This window comes from Bos indicus, chromosome 23, assembly GCF_029378745.1.
Source record: "Bos indicus isolate NIAB-ARS_2022 breed Sahiwal x Tharparkar chromosome 23, NIAB-ARS_B.indTharparkar_mat_pri_1.0, whole genome shotgun sequence".
NCBI lineage: Eukaryota > Metazoa > Chordata > Mammalia > Artiodactyla > Bovidae > Bos > Bos indicus.
Window position 1 is genome coordinate 43,469,271 of NC_091782.1, and position 13,403 is coordinate 43,482,673.

Consider the following 13,403-nt stretch of genomic DNA (forward strand, 5'->3'; position numbering starts at 1 on the left):
TATGGAAATCATGGCGTTACAAGGCAGTGTACCAGTGTTATAGCACTGATGGACGTGAGTCCTGTAGGAGGTGAGTGAGAGGAGACGGCCATGTGGGTGTGATGGACGTCTTCATGGAAAAGACTAACTTGGATACTGTTTTACATTGATGATTACCATTAACCATTTCTGATAGTTTGGAGAGTGACCAGAACTTAAAACTCCTGCTCACCTGTGCCTTTTCACTTGGTGAGCTGAGAAGGCGACATTAATGGTCAAGAGGGAAGTATCTGCAGTGTTCTCATCAGTGTTACCTGTCTTCCTCACTTACACTTTCCCTCAAGACTCAGTTCAGTCCTGGCTTCTCCAGGAAGCCTTTCCTGTTGGTCCTCGGTGTGAGTCACCCCCTCCTCTGTATTCCTGGAGAGTCCTCAGCGTGGCTGGCGTTAGCAGAGTGCTAATCTATGACATCAACTTCTGACTGCTGCTTTACTTCTGTATCCCTCACTAAATTTCCTTGAGGTTGTGGCGCGTACATAACTCAACCCTAGCATTATTCCTGCTGCTGTTCCTCGCATTGCTAGTGTCTAAGGCACAATACATCAATACATTTTTTTGTTGTTGAATGAATGATCAAACTCAGAGGTTACGTTCAGTATAAGAAAATGAGTATTTATCTCCTGGAAAAGGAAGTCCCTTTTCATGATATTTATCATGACAGTAGGAGTGATGGACAGAATTGGATGGATTCAGGGCACGTTTTGAGATAGAGTTAACAGGTTTTGTTGGTGGATTGGATGTGGTGAAGGAGGGAGATGGATCAACCAAGGCTTGAGGAGTGTGGTGATGGCCTGAGTGGAGGTGTGGGAGACTGTAGGAAGAACAGGCTCTTTTGCAAGTGTTGCTGGGACGCCTGCTTCACTTCCAAGCAGTATTCTCAGATAGGCAGTTGCGTATGAGTCTAGAGCTCCAAGAAGAGATCAAGACAGGAAGTATAAATTGAGAGCCTGTGGGTGGCATTTAAGGCCACGGAGCTGGATGAATTGCCTTGTGAGAGCAAGTAAGTTAAGAAGGGGGCCGGGGCAAGCTGGCAAAGCTCAGGCATCTTGTGGTCTGGAAGGGGCGGAGAAGTAGCAAAAGGAACTGGGAGAGGAGGAGGAAAACTCGAGAAAATGCTCTCAAGGAATCACCAGCTGAGTCAATTGCTGCTGAGGGATTCAGATGAAAAGTGAGAGCGAACATCGCCTTTGGCAGCAGGGCGGTTGTCAGTGGTCTTGTTGTGCAGAGCTGGGGTCTGGAAGCCACGCTGGAGTGGTTTCAGGACTGAGTGGGAAGTGGGGGAGCTAAGTCTTTGAGTGGGTTACAAGGGTTGGGAGTCATGGCTCAGCATGTCCAGCCTTAGGTTTCCAAGCTCCCAGATTATTTCATTATGTTCCAAATGGAACTTACGCACTGCCCTCCAAAATCTGTTCCTCTTCCTGTTTTCTGCTGATGAATTCCCTTTCCTTCCAGTGATGCAGACAGGAAGCCTCATGGTTATATACTTCTTCCCATGGGTCAATTGCCATGGTCTGTTGACTCTTCTCCCCAGCGTTTTCAAATTGGACCCCCTCCCTTCATTGGCCCTGGAGGAGGAAATGGCACCCCACTCCAGTATTCTTGCACGGAGAATCCGATAGAGGAGCCTGGTGGGCTACATTCAGTGGGGTCGCAGAAGAGCTGAATGTGACTGAGCGACTGAGCATGCTTTGTTGCTGTTGCCACTGCACTTGCTCCTTCCGGGCACTAATTAGATCTTCTTCAAACTCCTCTAATAGTTTCTTAGGTGCTCCCTGCTTCATTCTTCCCCGCTGTCAGTACGTCTATCCGTCACAACTAGAACATTCTTCCTGAAGCATGGCTTTGCTTGTGATATTCTCCTGCTAAAAATAAAAGCAGATCCTTTTAGCCGGGCACTCAGAAGCCTCTGCCTCTTCAACCTCGTCTCCCACCACTTTCTCTTCATTCAGCCTGCTGTCCCAACGGGCTTGCTCTTTCCTGAAGATAACCTACACCATTCAGCTTCCACACCTTCACTTTGACCCTGACTGTCTTCCCTCCCTTCTCTTATACCTTCTATACTCCTGGATGCTGTTGCCTCTGGCATTATGGCTGCTAAGTCGCTTCAGTCGTGTCCAACTCTGTGTGACCCCATAGACGGCAGCCCACCAGGCTCCCCCGTCCCTGGGATTCTCCAGGCAAGAACACTGGAGTGGGTTGCCATTTCCTTCTCCAGTGCATGAAAATGAAAAGTGAAAGTGAAGTCGCTCAGTCGTGTCTGACTCTTAGCGACCCCATGGACTGCAGCCCACCAGGCTCCTCCATCCGTGGGATTTTCCAGGCAAGAGTACTAGAGTGGGATGCCATTGCCTTCTCCGCTGGCATTATGGAGTCTGTCCTAAAAATTACGACACTTCAAGGCTTTCAGGGCTATTGCTTTTCTTTATCAGGTCTTTAAACTTATAAAATTCTTCCGTCATAGTGATCTTTACCTTAAACCACAGTCACCTGTACCACCCCAGTCTCCACTGTCTTCTTGATTAAGGAATTGGGTACAGGACTCTCTTACTCTCGGAAAGAAACTCTCTTGGAAGTTTCTTGAATTGCCATGGGTCAGGCTATTCTGTAAATAAGGGCCTAGAAAGGCACCCTGCTCACCTTGACTCTTTTCTCGTAGCAGCTTCCCATTGTTTTGATGAGGCAGCCAGCAGGTTGGAAGGTGGGCACAGTAACTCCAGTGAAAGCTCTTAATTGGGCAATGACTCATTACTGGGCTTCGCTTGTGGCTCAGCTGGTAAAGAATCCACCTGCAATGTGGGAGACCTGGGTTCGATCCCTGGGTTGCGAAGATCCCCTGGCGAAGGGAAAGGCTACCCACTCCAGTATTCTGGCCTGGAGAATTCCATGGACTGTGTAGTCCATGGGGTCACAAAAGTTGGACACGACTGAGTGACTTTGACTTCACTGACTCATTACTAACACAGACACTGGATTCTTGGCTCCATGGTTGTTATTTGGGGTAGCAGTAAGGGAAGACTGTGCAATCATTCTTCCCAGTTTCACCTTTTCTTAAAACAGGAGGTGCCTTTTTGAAATTTCACTGTTTCGGGTTCCAAAAGAAGGAAAGCAGAGGCTCTCTGAAGACTGTAATCAGAGAAAAGAGAATTACTGTTTAGAATACTGAACTGAGGGACTTCCCTGGTAGTCCAGTGGCTAAGCCTTGGCATTCCTAATGCAGGGAGCCCAGGTTCGATCAGGGAACTAGATTCCACAGGACACATCTAAGAGTTCCCATGCTGCAACTAAGACTGGCACGGGCAAATAAATATTAAAAAAAGAAGAAGAAGGAATACTGAACCAAGTGTTCTGTCACCCTGCCCAGCCCTCGGTGGCCGTGGGGAATGGCTCACGAGGGCGTCTGGAGGGATACGTGAAGGCGCCCCCTTAGGATGCTGTCTTCGGCGCGTGCTGCCTTTCTCTCAGGCCTTTTCAGCTTTCATCCCATTTGTTGTTGTTCAGTCGCTAAGTCATGTCCGACTCTTGCGACCCCCTAGACCGTAGCCCGCCAAACTCCTCGTCCCTGGGGTTTCCCAGGCAAGAATACTGGAGTGGGGTGCCACTTCCTTCTCCAGGCATCTTCATCCCATTACTGGAATGTAAAATAGGTTTCAGGCAGGTTTACTTTCTACCTGATCTTTTAAGAATGAAGCTGGGCTATTGGCCCAAGGGAAATGATTGCACCCATTTTAAAGACAGGATTGAAAGTAACTTTTTTATTCCTTAGTTAATGAACTCTGGTGCTAGAGTAATGTTATCATGAGTTAGTATTTCTAGGAGAAAAAAAAAAAAGTGATACGACCACGTGATTTAAGAACCTGTTTTAAGAACACTGGCTTTTCAGTGGGCAGCTTGCCAGTCCTCCCTGGCCAGCTGGTCATGGTAGTCAACTGTTTAGGAACATGAGCAGTATTGTAATTAGCAATGAGGAATTCTGATTTGAAAATCCAGAATAGCTCTAGATATTTAGTTAAACCCCTCATGCAAATAAAAGACAAACATCTCATATTTTAAGTGGGATAAGCCTTTACAAATAAATTTGCCTCCTTAAAATTACTTTTAATTAGTACTGATACTGAGAAAAATATAATCATAAAATTATTAAGGAAAACCTGAAAAAAACTTGCTTTTGACTTCTTTGTCAAAAATGTTTTACGACTGTTCATCTATCTTCCCTGGATGTACGTCTCCTAGGAGACTGTGTTTCAGCATTCCTGACTGACACAAAATCACACACCAGAGGGTTTCCCGGAGGCTTGGCCCTTTTGTGACAGGATGGTCTGTGGACTTCAGCCCTTTGAAATATGATTTCCCCTTTCATTTAGAACAGGAAATAACTGCTCCTCTTTTGAATGATTTTTAATCAAAGATTTTTAAAAACTCTATTATTTATCCATGAAAGGAAAAGTAAGTTGCTTTTATAATCTGGTAGTTAAATATATTAGATGGTTCATGGCTGGCATTAAAATGCTCTATGTTTTTTTGTTTTGTTTAAGTGTTTCAGTGTTTTAATAGTTTAAATTTTGGTAGAACTTTTTTGAACTATTAGTAGAGTAATAGAAAAACTGAGAATAGTAGCTTTAGGCTAACTGTATTGGTAATTTCAAAGAGTAAGGGACTCTATTTGAGCATCTAGAAATGCCACTCTCAGCAATTAAAGTACTTAATATTTTATTATAATCTAAGAGCAGTTTCCATTGGGAGTAGATTAATAAATATATGTTTTCTTTGTTTTTCCTACAGGAAGGAACTTGAAACCTTCAAAGGTAATTTTGTGTTTAATTCTTCACTTTAAAGTAGATGAGAGTTAATTGATGTCAGATGTTTTCTCTTGATGATAATGAAAGAATGCATTCCTTTTTCTTTAAATCAGACAGTTTACATCAGAAAATGCAAGTTTGCTTAATTCTGTTTTATCAATTTATTTAATCACGGTGGTTTTGATATTCTTTTTCAGCTGTAACACATGTACCAAGTGAGAGTATCTGCTAGTGGCATCATCAATAGTATGTTAGGATGACATAATGCTGACTTAGAGGTTGCCGAGAATCACAATTGGAGAAGATTCTGGTTTCTGTTGTGTAGAGAATCTGGGCCACACGGAGAGGTGATGGTGATAGAGGTGGCCCTGCAGGCAACCGAGTCGCCTGACCCGCCTGCAAGGTGTTCAGTGCTGGGCCTGCTCAGCCACCGTCTTGTAACTTTGGATAAGTCTCTCTACCTTTTTCAAGCTTATCTGTAAAATTGTAAGCTTTGCTGAGCTATATTCTGAGACACTAAAAGTGCCTAGCATTGCTTTTTAATTTTAGGGAACTTTTGCAAGTGAGCATGAGAAGTAATTCTTGGTCGTGCTGACTCTTGGAAACACTCATGAAAAATAGGGAAAACCACAGACTTTCAGAAGCTCAAAGCCCTTCCAGCTTGCCACTTTTCAATTATGCTTTAGAGGTTGAGTAGTGAAATTTCTATTCTCAGAGTATTTCAGTAACTGAGAAGACTCTGAATTGTTGTTTATTATGTTTCATTTATAAACTGGTATTGACTTTTTGAGTTACTGGTTAAAGATTTTTCCAGAACATTATTTACAGTTGAATTGTTTATCTGTGTGATATGTTTGGATGTTTTAGAGAAAGCAACTAATACTTGAGATAAAAGGTATAAAGGCTTATTCCTGCTACATCTGTTATTAAACCGACTTGACTTGGCTGGGTTTCTGTTTGGCTGAAGTTATAGTGAATGATTTAGTTCACCAGTTTGTTAAGGGCGATGTTAAATGGGCATGATCTGATGTATTATCATGGTTATCATTATTCTTAATCAATTTGTGAACCACAACTCATGTACATTATTTTTCATCACTGGTTTAAAATAAGATTTGAAATCCCCATAAGGTGTTATTTTCTCTCTCCTCCTTTCTTTTAGTCTACTAGCGTCTTCTTATACTGTATTGGGGGAAGAAAAAAAATCAAGTTAATATTAAAAGACAAGGCAGAGACCCAGATTATGCAACATGTCAGCTTTGCTTGCATCTCAGTACTGAGGCTTTTTTTTTCTTTTTGTGTGACAGTATTCCAGAAAAAGAGGAGACCAGCAGTTTGCAAGAGGGTAGATAGTGTTAGGTATTACCTGATAGAATAATTCAATTCATGCTGAAATATCTTGTTTTTACATATATCCCTAATTATGTACAACACTTAACAGCACATCCAACCCACAGGCCAGTTAAAGCTCTCAATTAGAACAAACCTTAAATGGATTATTGTATCATAATCTAGTTTTTTAAAGAACTAATATTCATTAAAAATTATTTCCTCTTGAGTGTTTTGCTAATACTTCAAAAGCATGTGTAGCTTGCAATAAAAAAATATAACTAGTCTTCCAAGACATTACTGGAGAAGAGAATTCGTTCAAAGATACAATAATTTGTTATTTTTTGAACATTGCTTTTGCCTTTGTTTTTCCTTTATACATTTCAGGAAAACAAAAAATATTACTTCCTCCAATTGTTTTATTCAAGTTGTAGTTATATTTAGAAGCTTTTTGGTAAGTTGGGGAAGAACTAACTTTTCGGGGCAAAATTAGTAACCCTCAAGATTAGTGACATAGATCAGTGTGATCCACTGAGTTCTGGATTCTTCCTTCTGTACTCCATTGAGGTTAATGAGTTCATCTTTATCTTGCACTTAAGATATATCTAGCAAATCTCTACAGTATTATTGAAATGGTTCATTATTTGTTTTGTTTTTTTAATATTGGCAGCAGGAAGGTTTTCTCTTTTCTCTCCAATATTGCCTTTCTTTAAACTCTTTAGTGTTAGTCACTTGAATATTATACAATATGAAAAGGGTAAGATCTTTAAAGTCTTAATTTTTTAATTTTCAGTGAGAAGGAACCCCATTATTATAACTACACGTAGAGTAAATAAATTGGGGTGCAAGTATATTTTTACATTAGTTTTCTCCAGATATATGCCCAGGGATGGGATTGCTGGATCATATAGTAGTTTTATTTTATTTTTTCAAGGAACCTCCATACTATTTTCCATAGTGGTTATACCAATTTACATTCCCACCAACAGTGGGGATCTTTTCTCCACACTCTCTCCAGGATTTAATATGCAGTTTAATTAAATATCAACATTTAATACACAGTTTAATTAAATACCAAATAAAATCATGAAACCTCCGTTTTAAGGAGAACTGTTTTTAAGAAAATTAAGTTGACTGCTTTGGAAGACCTGATACAGGTAAATAGCTTTTTAAAAAATTACTGTAAAATGTTAAATTAGAAATTAAAAAAGACTTGGGGGAAAATAATAAAAATTCTGAAAGAGCCCATACACAAATTGTTTCTCACTTCTTAAATTCCCTTTCTGCTTTTAAAAATAGGCTGGAACTTTTATCCAGTGCTGAATAGGTGGCTTATACAAAGATTTTTTTCAACCAGTGGACCTATAGTCAAAGAACTCAGAAAAAAGTATGGTTATATTTGAAGTTAAAGTGTCTGTATCTGTGTTTTTAAAAAGCCTTTGTCTTGGCTGCTCTGGCTCGTCACTGCTGTGCCCAGGCTGTCTCCCGTGGCAGCGAGTGTGGGCTGCCGTCCAGTCGTCGTGCGCGGGCTTCTCATCGCGGTGGTTTCTCTGGTTGCAGAGCTCGGCCTCTAGGATGCTCGGGCTCTGCAGTTGCCCCACAGCCTCTGGGATTTTCCCAGACCAGGGACTGAACCGATGTCCCCTGGCCCACTGGGGAAGCCCTTGCATGTGTGTGTTTTTAATGATTTACTATGTTAACTGCTTTATTAAAAATTAAATGAGCAGCATGGGATCCAGCTGTGTTATCTAAGAGGACATCTACTGTAATCTCCTCTTTAATATAGCACTGCCCGGCCATGTCAGAAATGGGACGGACTGACAGTGTGAAAACATGCCAGGATTTAGTGGCCATCGCTGTCACAGTGAGTGGGTCACCAGAGAATGTGGGGAGAGGCGGCTAAGACCAGCCGAGGGAGTGTGATCCCACTTAAGGCTTTGTTCTGGGAAGCAAAGCCAGTGAAGGATACAGGGCCAGAGCGCTCATCAAAACTGCCCAAGACAGCTCTGTGACAGGAAGGTCCAGAGAGGAGAAGGCTTAAAGGAGAAGTGGTCATCAGTGCTGGAAGTAACGTAGGAAGGTTGAGCAGAATGGGGAATCCCACTGGAGTTAACAGTGAATAGATTAGTGGTGACCTGACAGAGCTCTTTGTAAAGGGAGACTCCAGATTGCAAATCAGAAGCATGTGAGACATTTAGGAAAGAAATGAAAAGGTCACGTGAGATAGAATCAGGGTCAAGGTCAGGGAAGAAGGTGAAGTTGAAGACGTTAAGGACTTGATTAAGATCTAGAGAAGATGGAGAAAAAATACCCAGATAGGTTGTCCTTGGAGAGGATCGAGGGATATCTCTTTTTCTGAGACTTCAGAGAAGGAAAGGATGGCAGGTCATAGGGGAAAAAAAATCTGTGGAAGGCAAGATTGTCTGAATTTGCAAGGCTAGGCTCAGAAGTAGAAATACAAACCAAAACAAACCATGCTTTGGTTAACACAAAGCTGGGAATTAAAGAGCATATACGATGGGTCAGCAGAGCACCGTAATCTTGGGTGCTACTAAGATCATGATTAAATGATTGGCCGTGGAATTCAGCCAGAAAGGAGAGGCCTGAAGAGACCAGTAAAATAAGCAAGATACGAGGTACTGGGGATGGTGTTCCCCTTAAAGATGGAAAACACTTGGGTGGTTGAGTATGTGGTTGACCACACTGTTTGTGGTCAAAGAAAGAATTTCAGTTTGACATCGTTGATAGAGCAGTTCCCAGTGATGATCATGGCTAAATTTGAGTGAAAAAGAAGGCATAAAATTCCCCATCTGACTTGGGGAATTCTGAGGCCATGAGGAGTCACACTTATTTGGGTGACTCAGATATGAATTATCCATACCAGTGGCTTAGTAGCCACAGCAGGTCATGAATTTAGATGTGATAGATGGAAAGCTTGGGTAGAACATGTTGGGTCAATTCAAGAGTTAGCCGTAAGGCAGAACTCTTCTGCTGCCATTTGGCAATAAAATGGCAACCCACTCCAGTGTTCTTGCCTGGAGAATCCCAGGGACGGAGGAGCCTGGTGGGCTGCTGTCTCTGGGGTCGCACAGAGTTGGACACGACTGAAGGGACTTAGCAGCAGCAGCAGCAGGCAATGGAGACCCAGGTTGGGTAATACCACTGTCCTCTGTCCTCAAGGGGCTAAAGCACAGTGGCAAAGCTTCTAGGATAGAAAGGCAAATATATGATTTTAATACAATGACAAAAATATTAAAATAGAAATAAGCACACTATGGTGGGAGTACTCAGTCTTTTAGAGAGAGGCACTTGAATGCCGACCTGGCAGAAACAGGTAATAAGGACATTCCAGGAAGAGGAAAGAACAACTGCAAAGATGCAGGGACGTTTATCTTATTTCAAGAGCACAAGTTAAAATTGAACTTCTTGTTCAATGAGGAGACCACAATTAGTGAGTGCTGAAGCATCTGGTGTGTGGGTACAGTAGTGAGGGGTGAAGTTGAGACGTGGGCAGGGCACACATGCCGCACAGCTTGTATGCCACGCAGAGGAGCTTTGGCTTTTTCTTTGGACTAGTGGTCTCCACGGAGAAGGCAATGGCACCCCACTCCAGTACTCTTGCCTGGAAATCCCATGGATGGAGGAGCCTGGTAGGCTGCAGTCCATGGGGTCGCTAAGAGTCAGACACGACTGAGCGACTTCACTTTCACTTTTCCCTTTCATGCATTGGAGAAGGAAATGGCAACCCACTCCAGCGTTCTTGCCTGGAGAATCCCAGGGACGGGGGAGCCTGGTGGGCTGCCGTCTATGGGGTCACACAGAGTCGGATACGACTGAAGCGACTTAGCTTAGTGGTCTCCAAAGAGGCCCATGAGTATCCAGAGTAATGTCAGTAGTGGTGGAGAAGAAAACTGGAACTTCTATTTCTTTTTTTATGTCATCCTTTTATAATTCAATTTTTGTGCATCTTCTATAATAAACTAGGACAGGTATTGATGTATATGTTATAAAATATACATATTTGAGGGTGCATGTTAAACGCTTTTGTTCATGGCAAGACTGCTCAGCAATCACTGTTGTAGCTGGGAGAGATGAGGTAGGGATGGGAGAACCAGAAGGTTCAGTTTAGGATAACAGGAGGCAGTCTGCATTATAGAGCAGGTTTTCTGGGATCATAGGTTTTCTGAAGACAGATTGGAAAAGAGCAGGTCTAGAGCAAGAAGGGTTGGTTGAGAAACTACTACATAGACTTGAATGAAGGCAGTGGTAGAATGGAGAGAAAGGCCCAGATTGAAGAATCAAGAATTTCATCACTCTTGTGGGAAGTCTAGGATGACTGGAATTCTGGCTAGGACATGTGGGTGGATTTTTCTTTTACCAGGAAATGTAATACAGGCAGAAGAGCAGATTTGGGAGGGAACCATAGTGGATACTGTTGGTTTTGGGAGGAGGAGGTACAGTATCAGTTGATTAATGATAATAATTAATAGTTTATTAATGCCAGCAAGTTCCCAGTAACCCCACAAAAGTGCAGAACTTTTTGATATCTGATAGAGAAATGCTTTTTAAAATGTTTTATTGAGATTTGACTTTCATATCACAAATTGCATTCATTTTTAAGTGTATGATTCAGTGAGTTTTAGTAAATTTATAGAATTGTGCAGCCATCATCAGAACACAGTTTTAGAACATTCTCATCACCCGTCACCATTCCTTTCTGCCCCTCTGCATTCCCAGCCCCAGGCAGTCATTAATCAGTTTCTGTCTCCGTAGACTTCCCTTTTCTGGACCTTTCATACGAATGCAGTCATGCGATGTGTTGTATTTTTGCTTCTGGATTCTTTCAGTCATGTTAAATTTTTGGAGTTCATCCATGTTGTAGCATATATCAGTAGACGATTCTTTTTATTGCTGAATTAATATCCCATTGTATGAATTTATTGCAATTCGTTTATCCTTTCACTGGTTGGTGGACATTTGGATTGTCTCCAGTTTGGAACGGTTGTGAATAATGCTGCTATAGACTTTGATATGCAAGCCTGTGTGTAGACGTATCTTTTCACTTTTCTTGGGTATGTAACTAAGCCTGGAATTTCTGGATCATATGATACGGTTGTGTTGTGCTCAGTCGTGTCAGATTCTTTGTGACCCCACGGTCTGTAGCCCACCAGGCTCCTCTGTCCATGGGGATTTTCCAGGCAAGAATACTGGAGTGGGTTGCCATTCCATTCTCCAGGGGATCTTCCCGATCCAGGGATGGAACCCAGGTCTCTTGCATTGCAAGCAGATTCTTTACTGTCTTATCCGCCAGGGAAGCCCTATGATAAGATTATACTTAACTTTTTAAGAAACTGCCAAGCTGTTCTCTGCAGCGGTGGTACCGGTTACGTTCCCACCAGCTGTCTAGGGGTTGTGGTTTCTCCTCACCCTTGTCAACGCTTGATATCGTTGACTCTTATGTCTAGGTCTGTGATCCATTTTGAGTCAGTTTTTGTGTCTGTGTGATGTAAAAGTCTAAGTTTGTTTGCTTTTGTTTTTCACATGTATCCAATTGTCTCTGAACTATTTTTTGAAAAGATTTTTCCCCCATTCCATTGAGCTACTTTGGTGCTGTCACAGGAAACCAGTGGCCATAAATGTAAAGAAGAGTATATTTCTGGACTCTCAGTTTTCTTATTGTCAGTACCACACTGCCTGGATTATTGTAGCTTTTGTAATAAGTTTTGAAATTGGGAAGTATAAATCTTCGAATTTTGTTCTTTTACAAAATCATTTTGGCTATTTTAGGTCCTTTGCATTTCTGTACAAATTTTAGGATCATTTTGTCTGTTTCTACAAAAAAAAAAAAGTCTGCTGGGATTTTGATAGGGATTGTTTTGAATTTCTACTTCAGTTAGGGGAGAATTACTATCTTCATAATATTGTGTCTTCCAGTCCATGAACATGGATGCATCTTCATGTGTTTGCAGCTTTGATTTTCCTGAGCTGTGTTCTGTTATTTTCAATATGCAAAGTCTCGCTTCTTTTGTTAAATTTACTCATAAATATTTTATTCTTGCTGAGTGAATTCAGTCTTGAGCATATTAAGTCTGAGATGCCATTACAGATAGAAGTGTCCAGTGGGTTGCTGCATGTCAGGAGACAGCCGTGAGCTGGGGCTGGGAGCAGGCTGACCCCGGGGGGCGGTGGGTGGGGAGCCTTGGGTCTGGGTGAGACCAGGCGGAAGAAAACAAAGGTGACGGGGGTGGAAGTCTAGGAAGCGCTAGAATTCACCCGACAGGCATAAGAAGAGAGCTAGCTGCTTTTGACGGGGGCTGAGAACAGTCAGCTGCAGAGGTGGGGATGCGTGTCTCGGGGCGTGTCTCAGGGAGCGCCAGGCAGTGTGACGTTGTTATAGAGGACAGAAGGGAAGATGGTCCGAGAAGGGGCATGTGATCTGTCGACTGAAGTTCACTGGTGACGGTCCTGGGAGCGATTTAGCAGCACGGGGGTCCCGTGTGGGCTGGGAGGGGAATCCAGCTGGCGGAGGACAGGGACCAGCGGGAGGTTCTGTCGCGCTCCCCGTGTGACCCGGGTGCCTGGCACATTGGTACTGACTGAACATTTGAGTGAATGGGGGAGGAGAGCGGGGCTTTCGAAATCACAGGCTTAGAGGAGGAGAGAAGCGAGGAGGGGCTGGCGGGGAGGAGGGTTTATTGATTTCTGAGAAACTTGAGTGCCTTTGTATGAAAGGGGGGAGAAAAGAGGCTGCAGCCAGGGAGGGGCTGAGGGCACGGAGAGTGGCTGACAGTGAAGCTCTGATGCCCAGAGGACCACGCGAGGGGGTTCGGAGCACACGACTTCGAAACAGGAAAAGACTGTCGACAAGTATCTGTAACTATTGGAATTGTGAGGATTTAAGATACTTATTAAAAATACATAGTGCATTCCAAGCTACCAGTTAGTGTGGCTGAATTTGAAGGAACCTTTAGGCTAAGGCTGTGCTGAAAGTGAATTGGGGGGAGTTTAAAGATACCTTTGTGCTGGGAGACAAGCTGTATTCTTCGTCTTTATCTTACTGCTTGCAGAGAGCTGGGCTTCTCTCATTTCCTATGTTGTTACTGAGGCGTCTTTGTGCCTCTGTGACGGACTCGGACGGGTTTAGTGTTTTCAGCCTCTCCCCTACCTTTTGAGGAGCACTTGGTATGGCCCCAGATCCGTGCATACATCTTTGCACACCAGAGCCCTCAGAGCTTGCAT

At 42.9% G+C, this 13,403-nt stretch overlaps 1 protein-coding gene across 2 annotated transcripts in view; it reads left to right on the top strand.

Moving 5' to 3' along the window:
• Positions 1-13,403, top strand: part of DTNBP1 (dystrobrevin binding protein 1) — a 101,397-nt gene that overhangs the window by 50,478 nt on the left and 37,516 nt on the right. For both annotated transcript variants that reach the window (XM_070778364.1, XM_070778365.1), the window contains one exon: positions 4,819-4,841. In XM_070778364.1, coding sequence (XP_070634465.1) covers positions 4,819-4,841 — 23 coding nt within the window. The remainder of the gene's footprint in view (positions 1-4,818; positions 4,842-13,403) is intronic.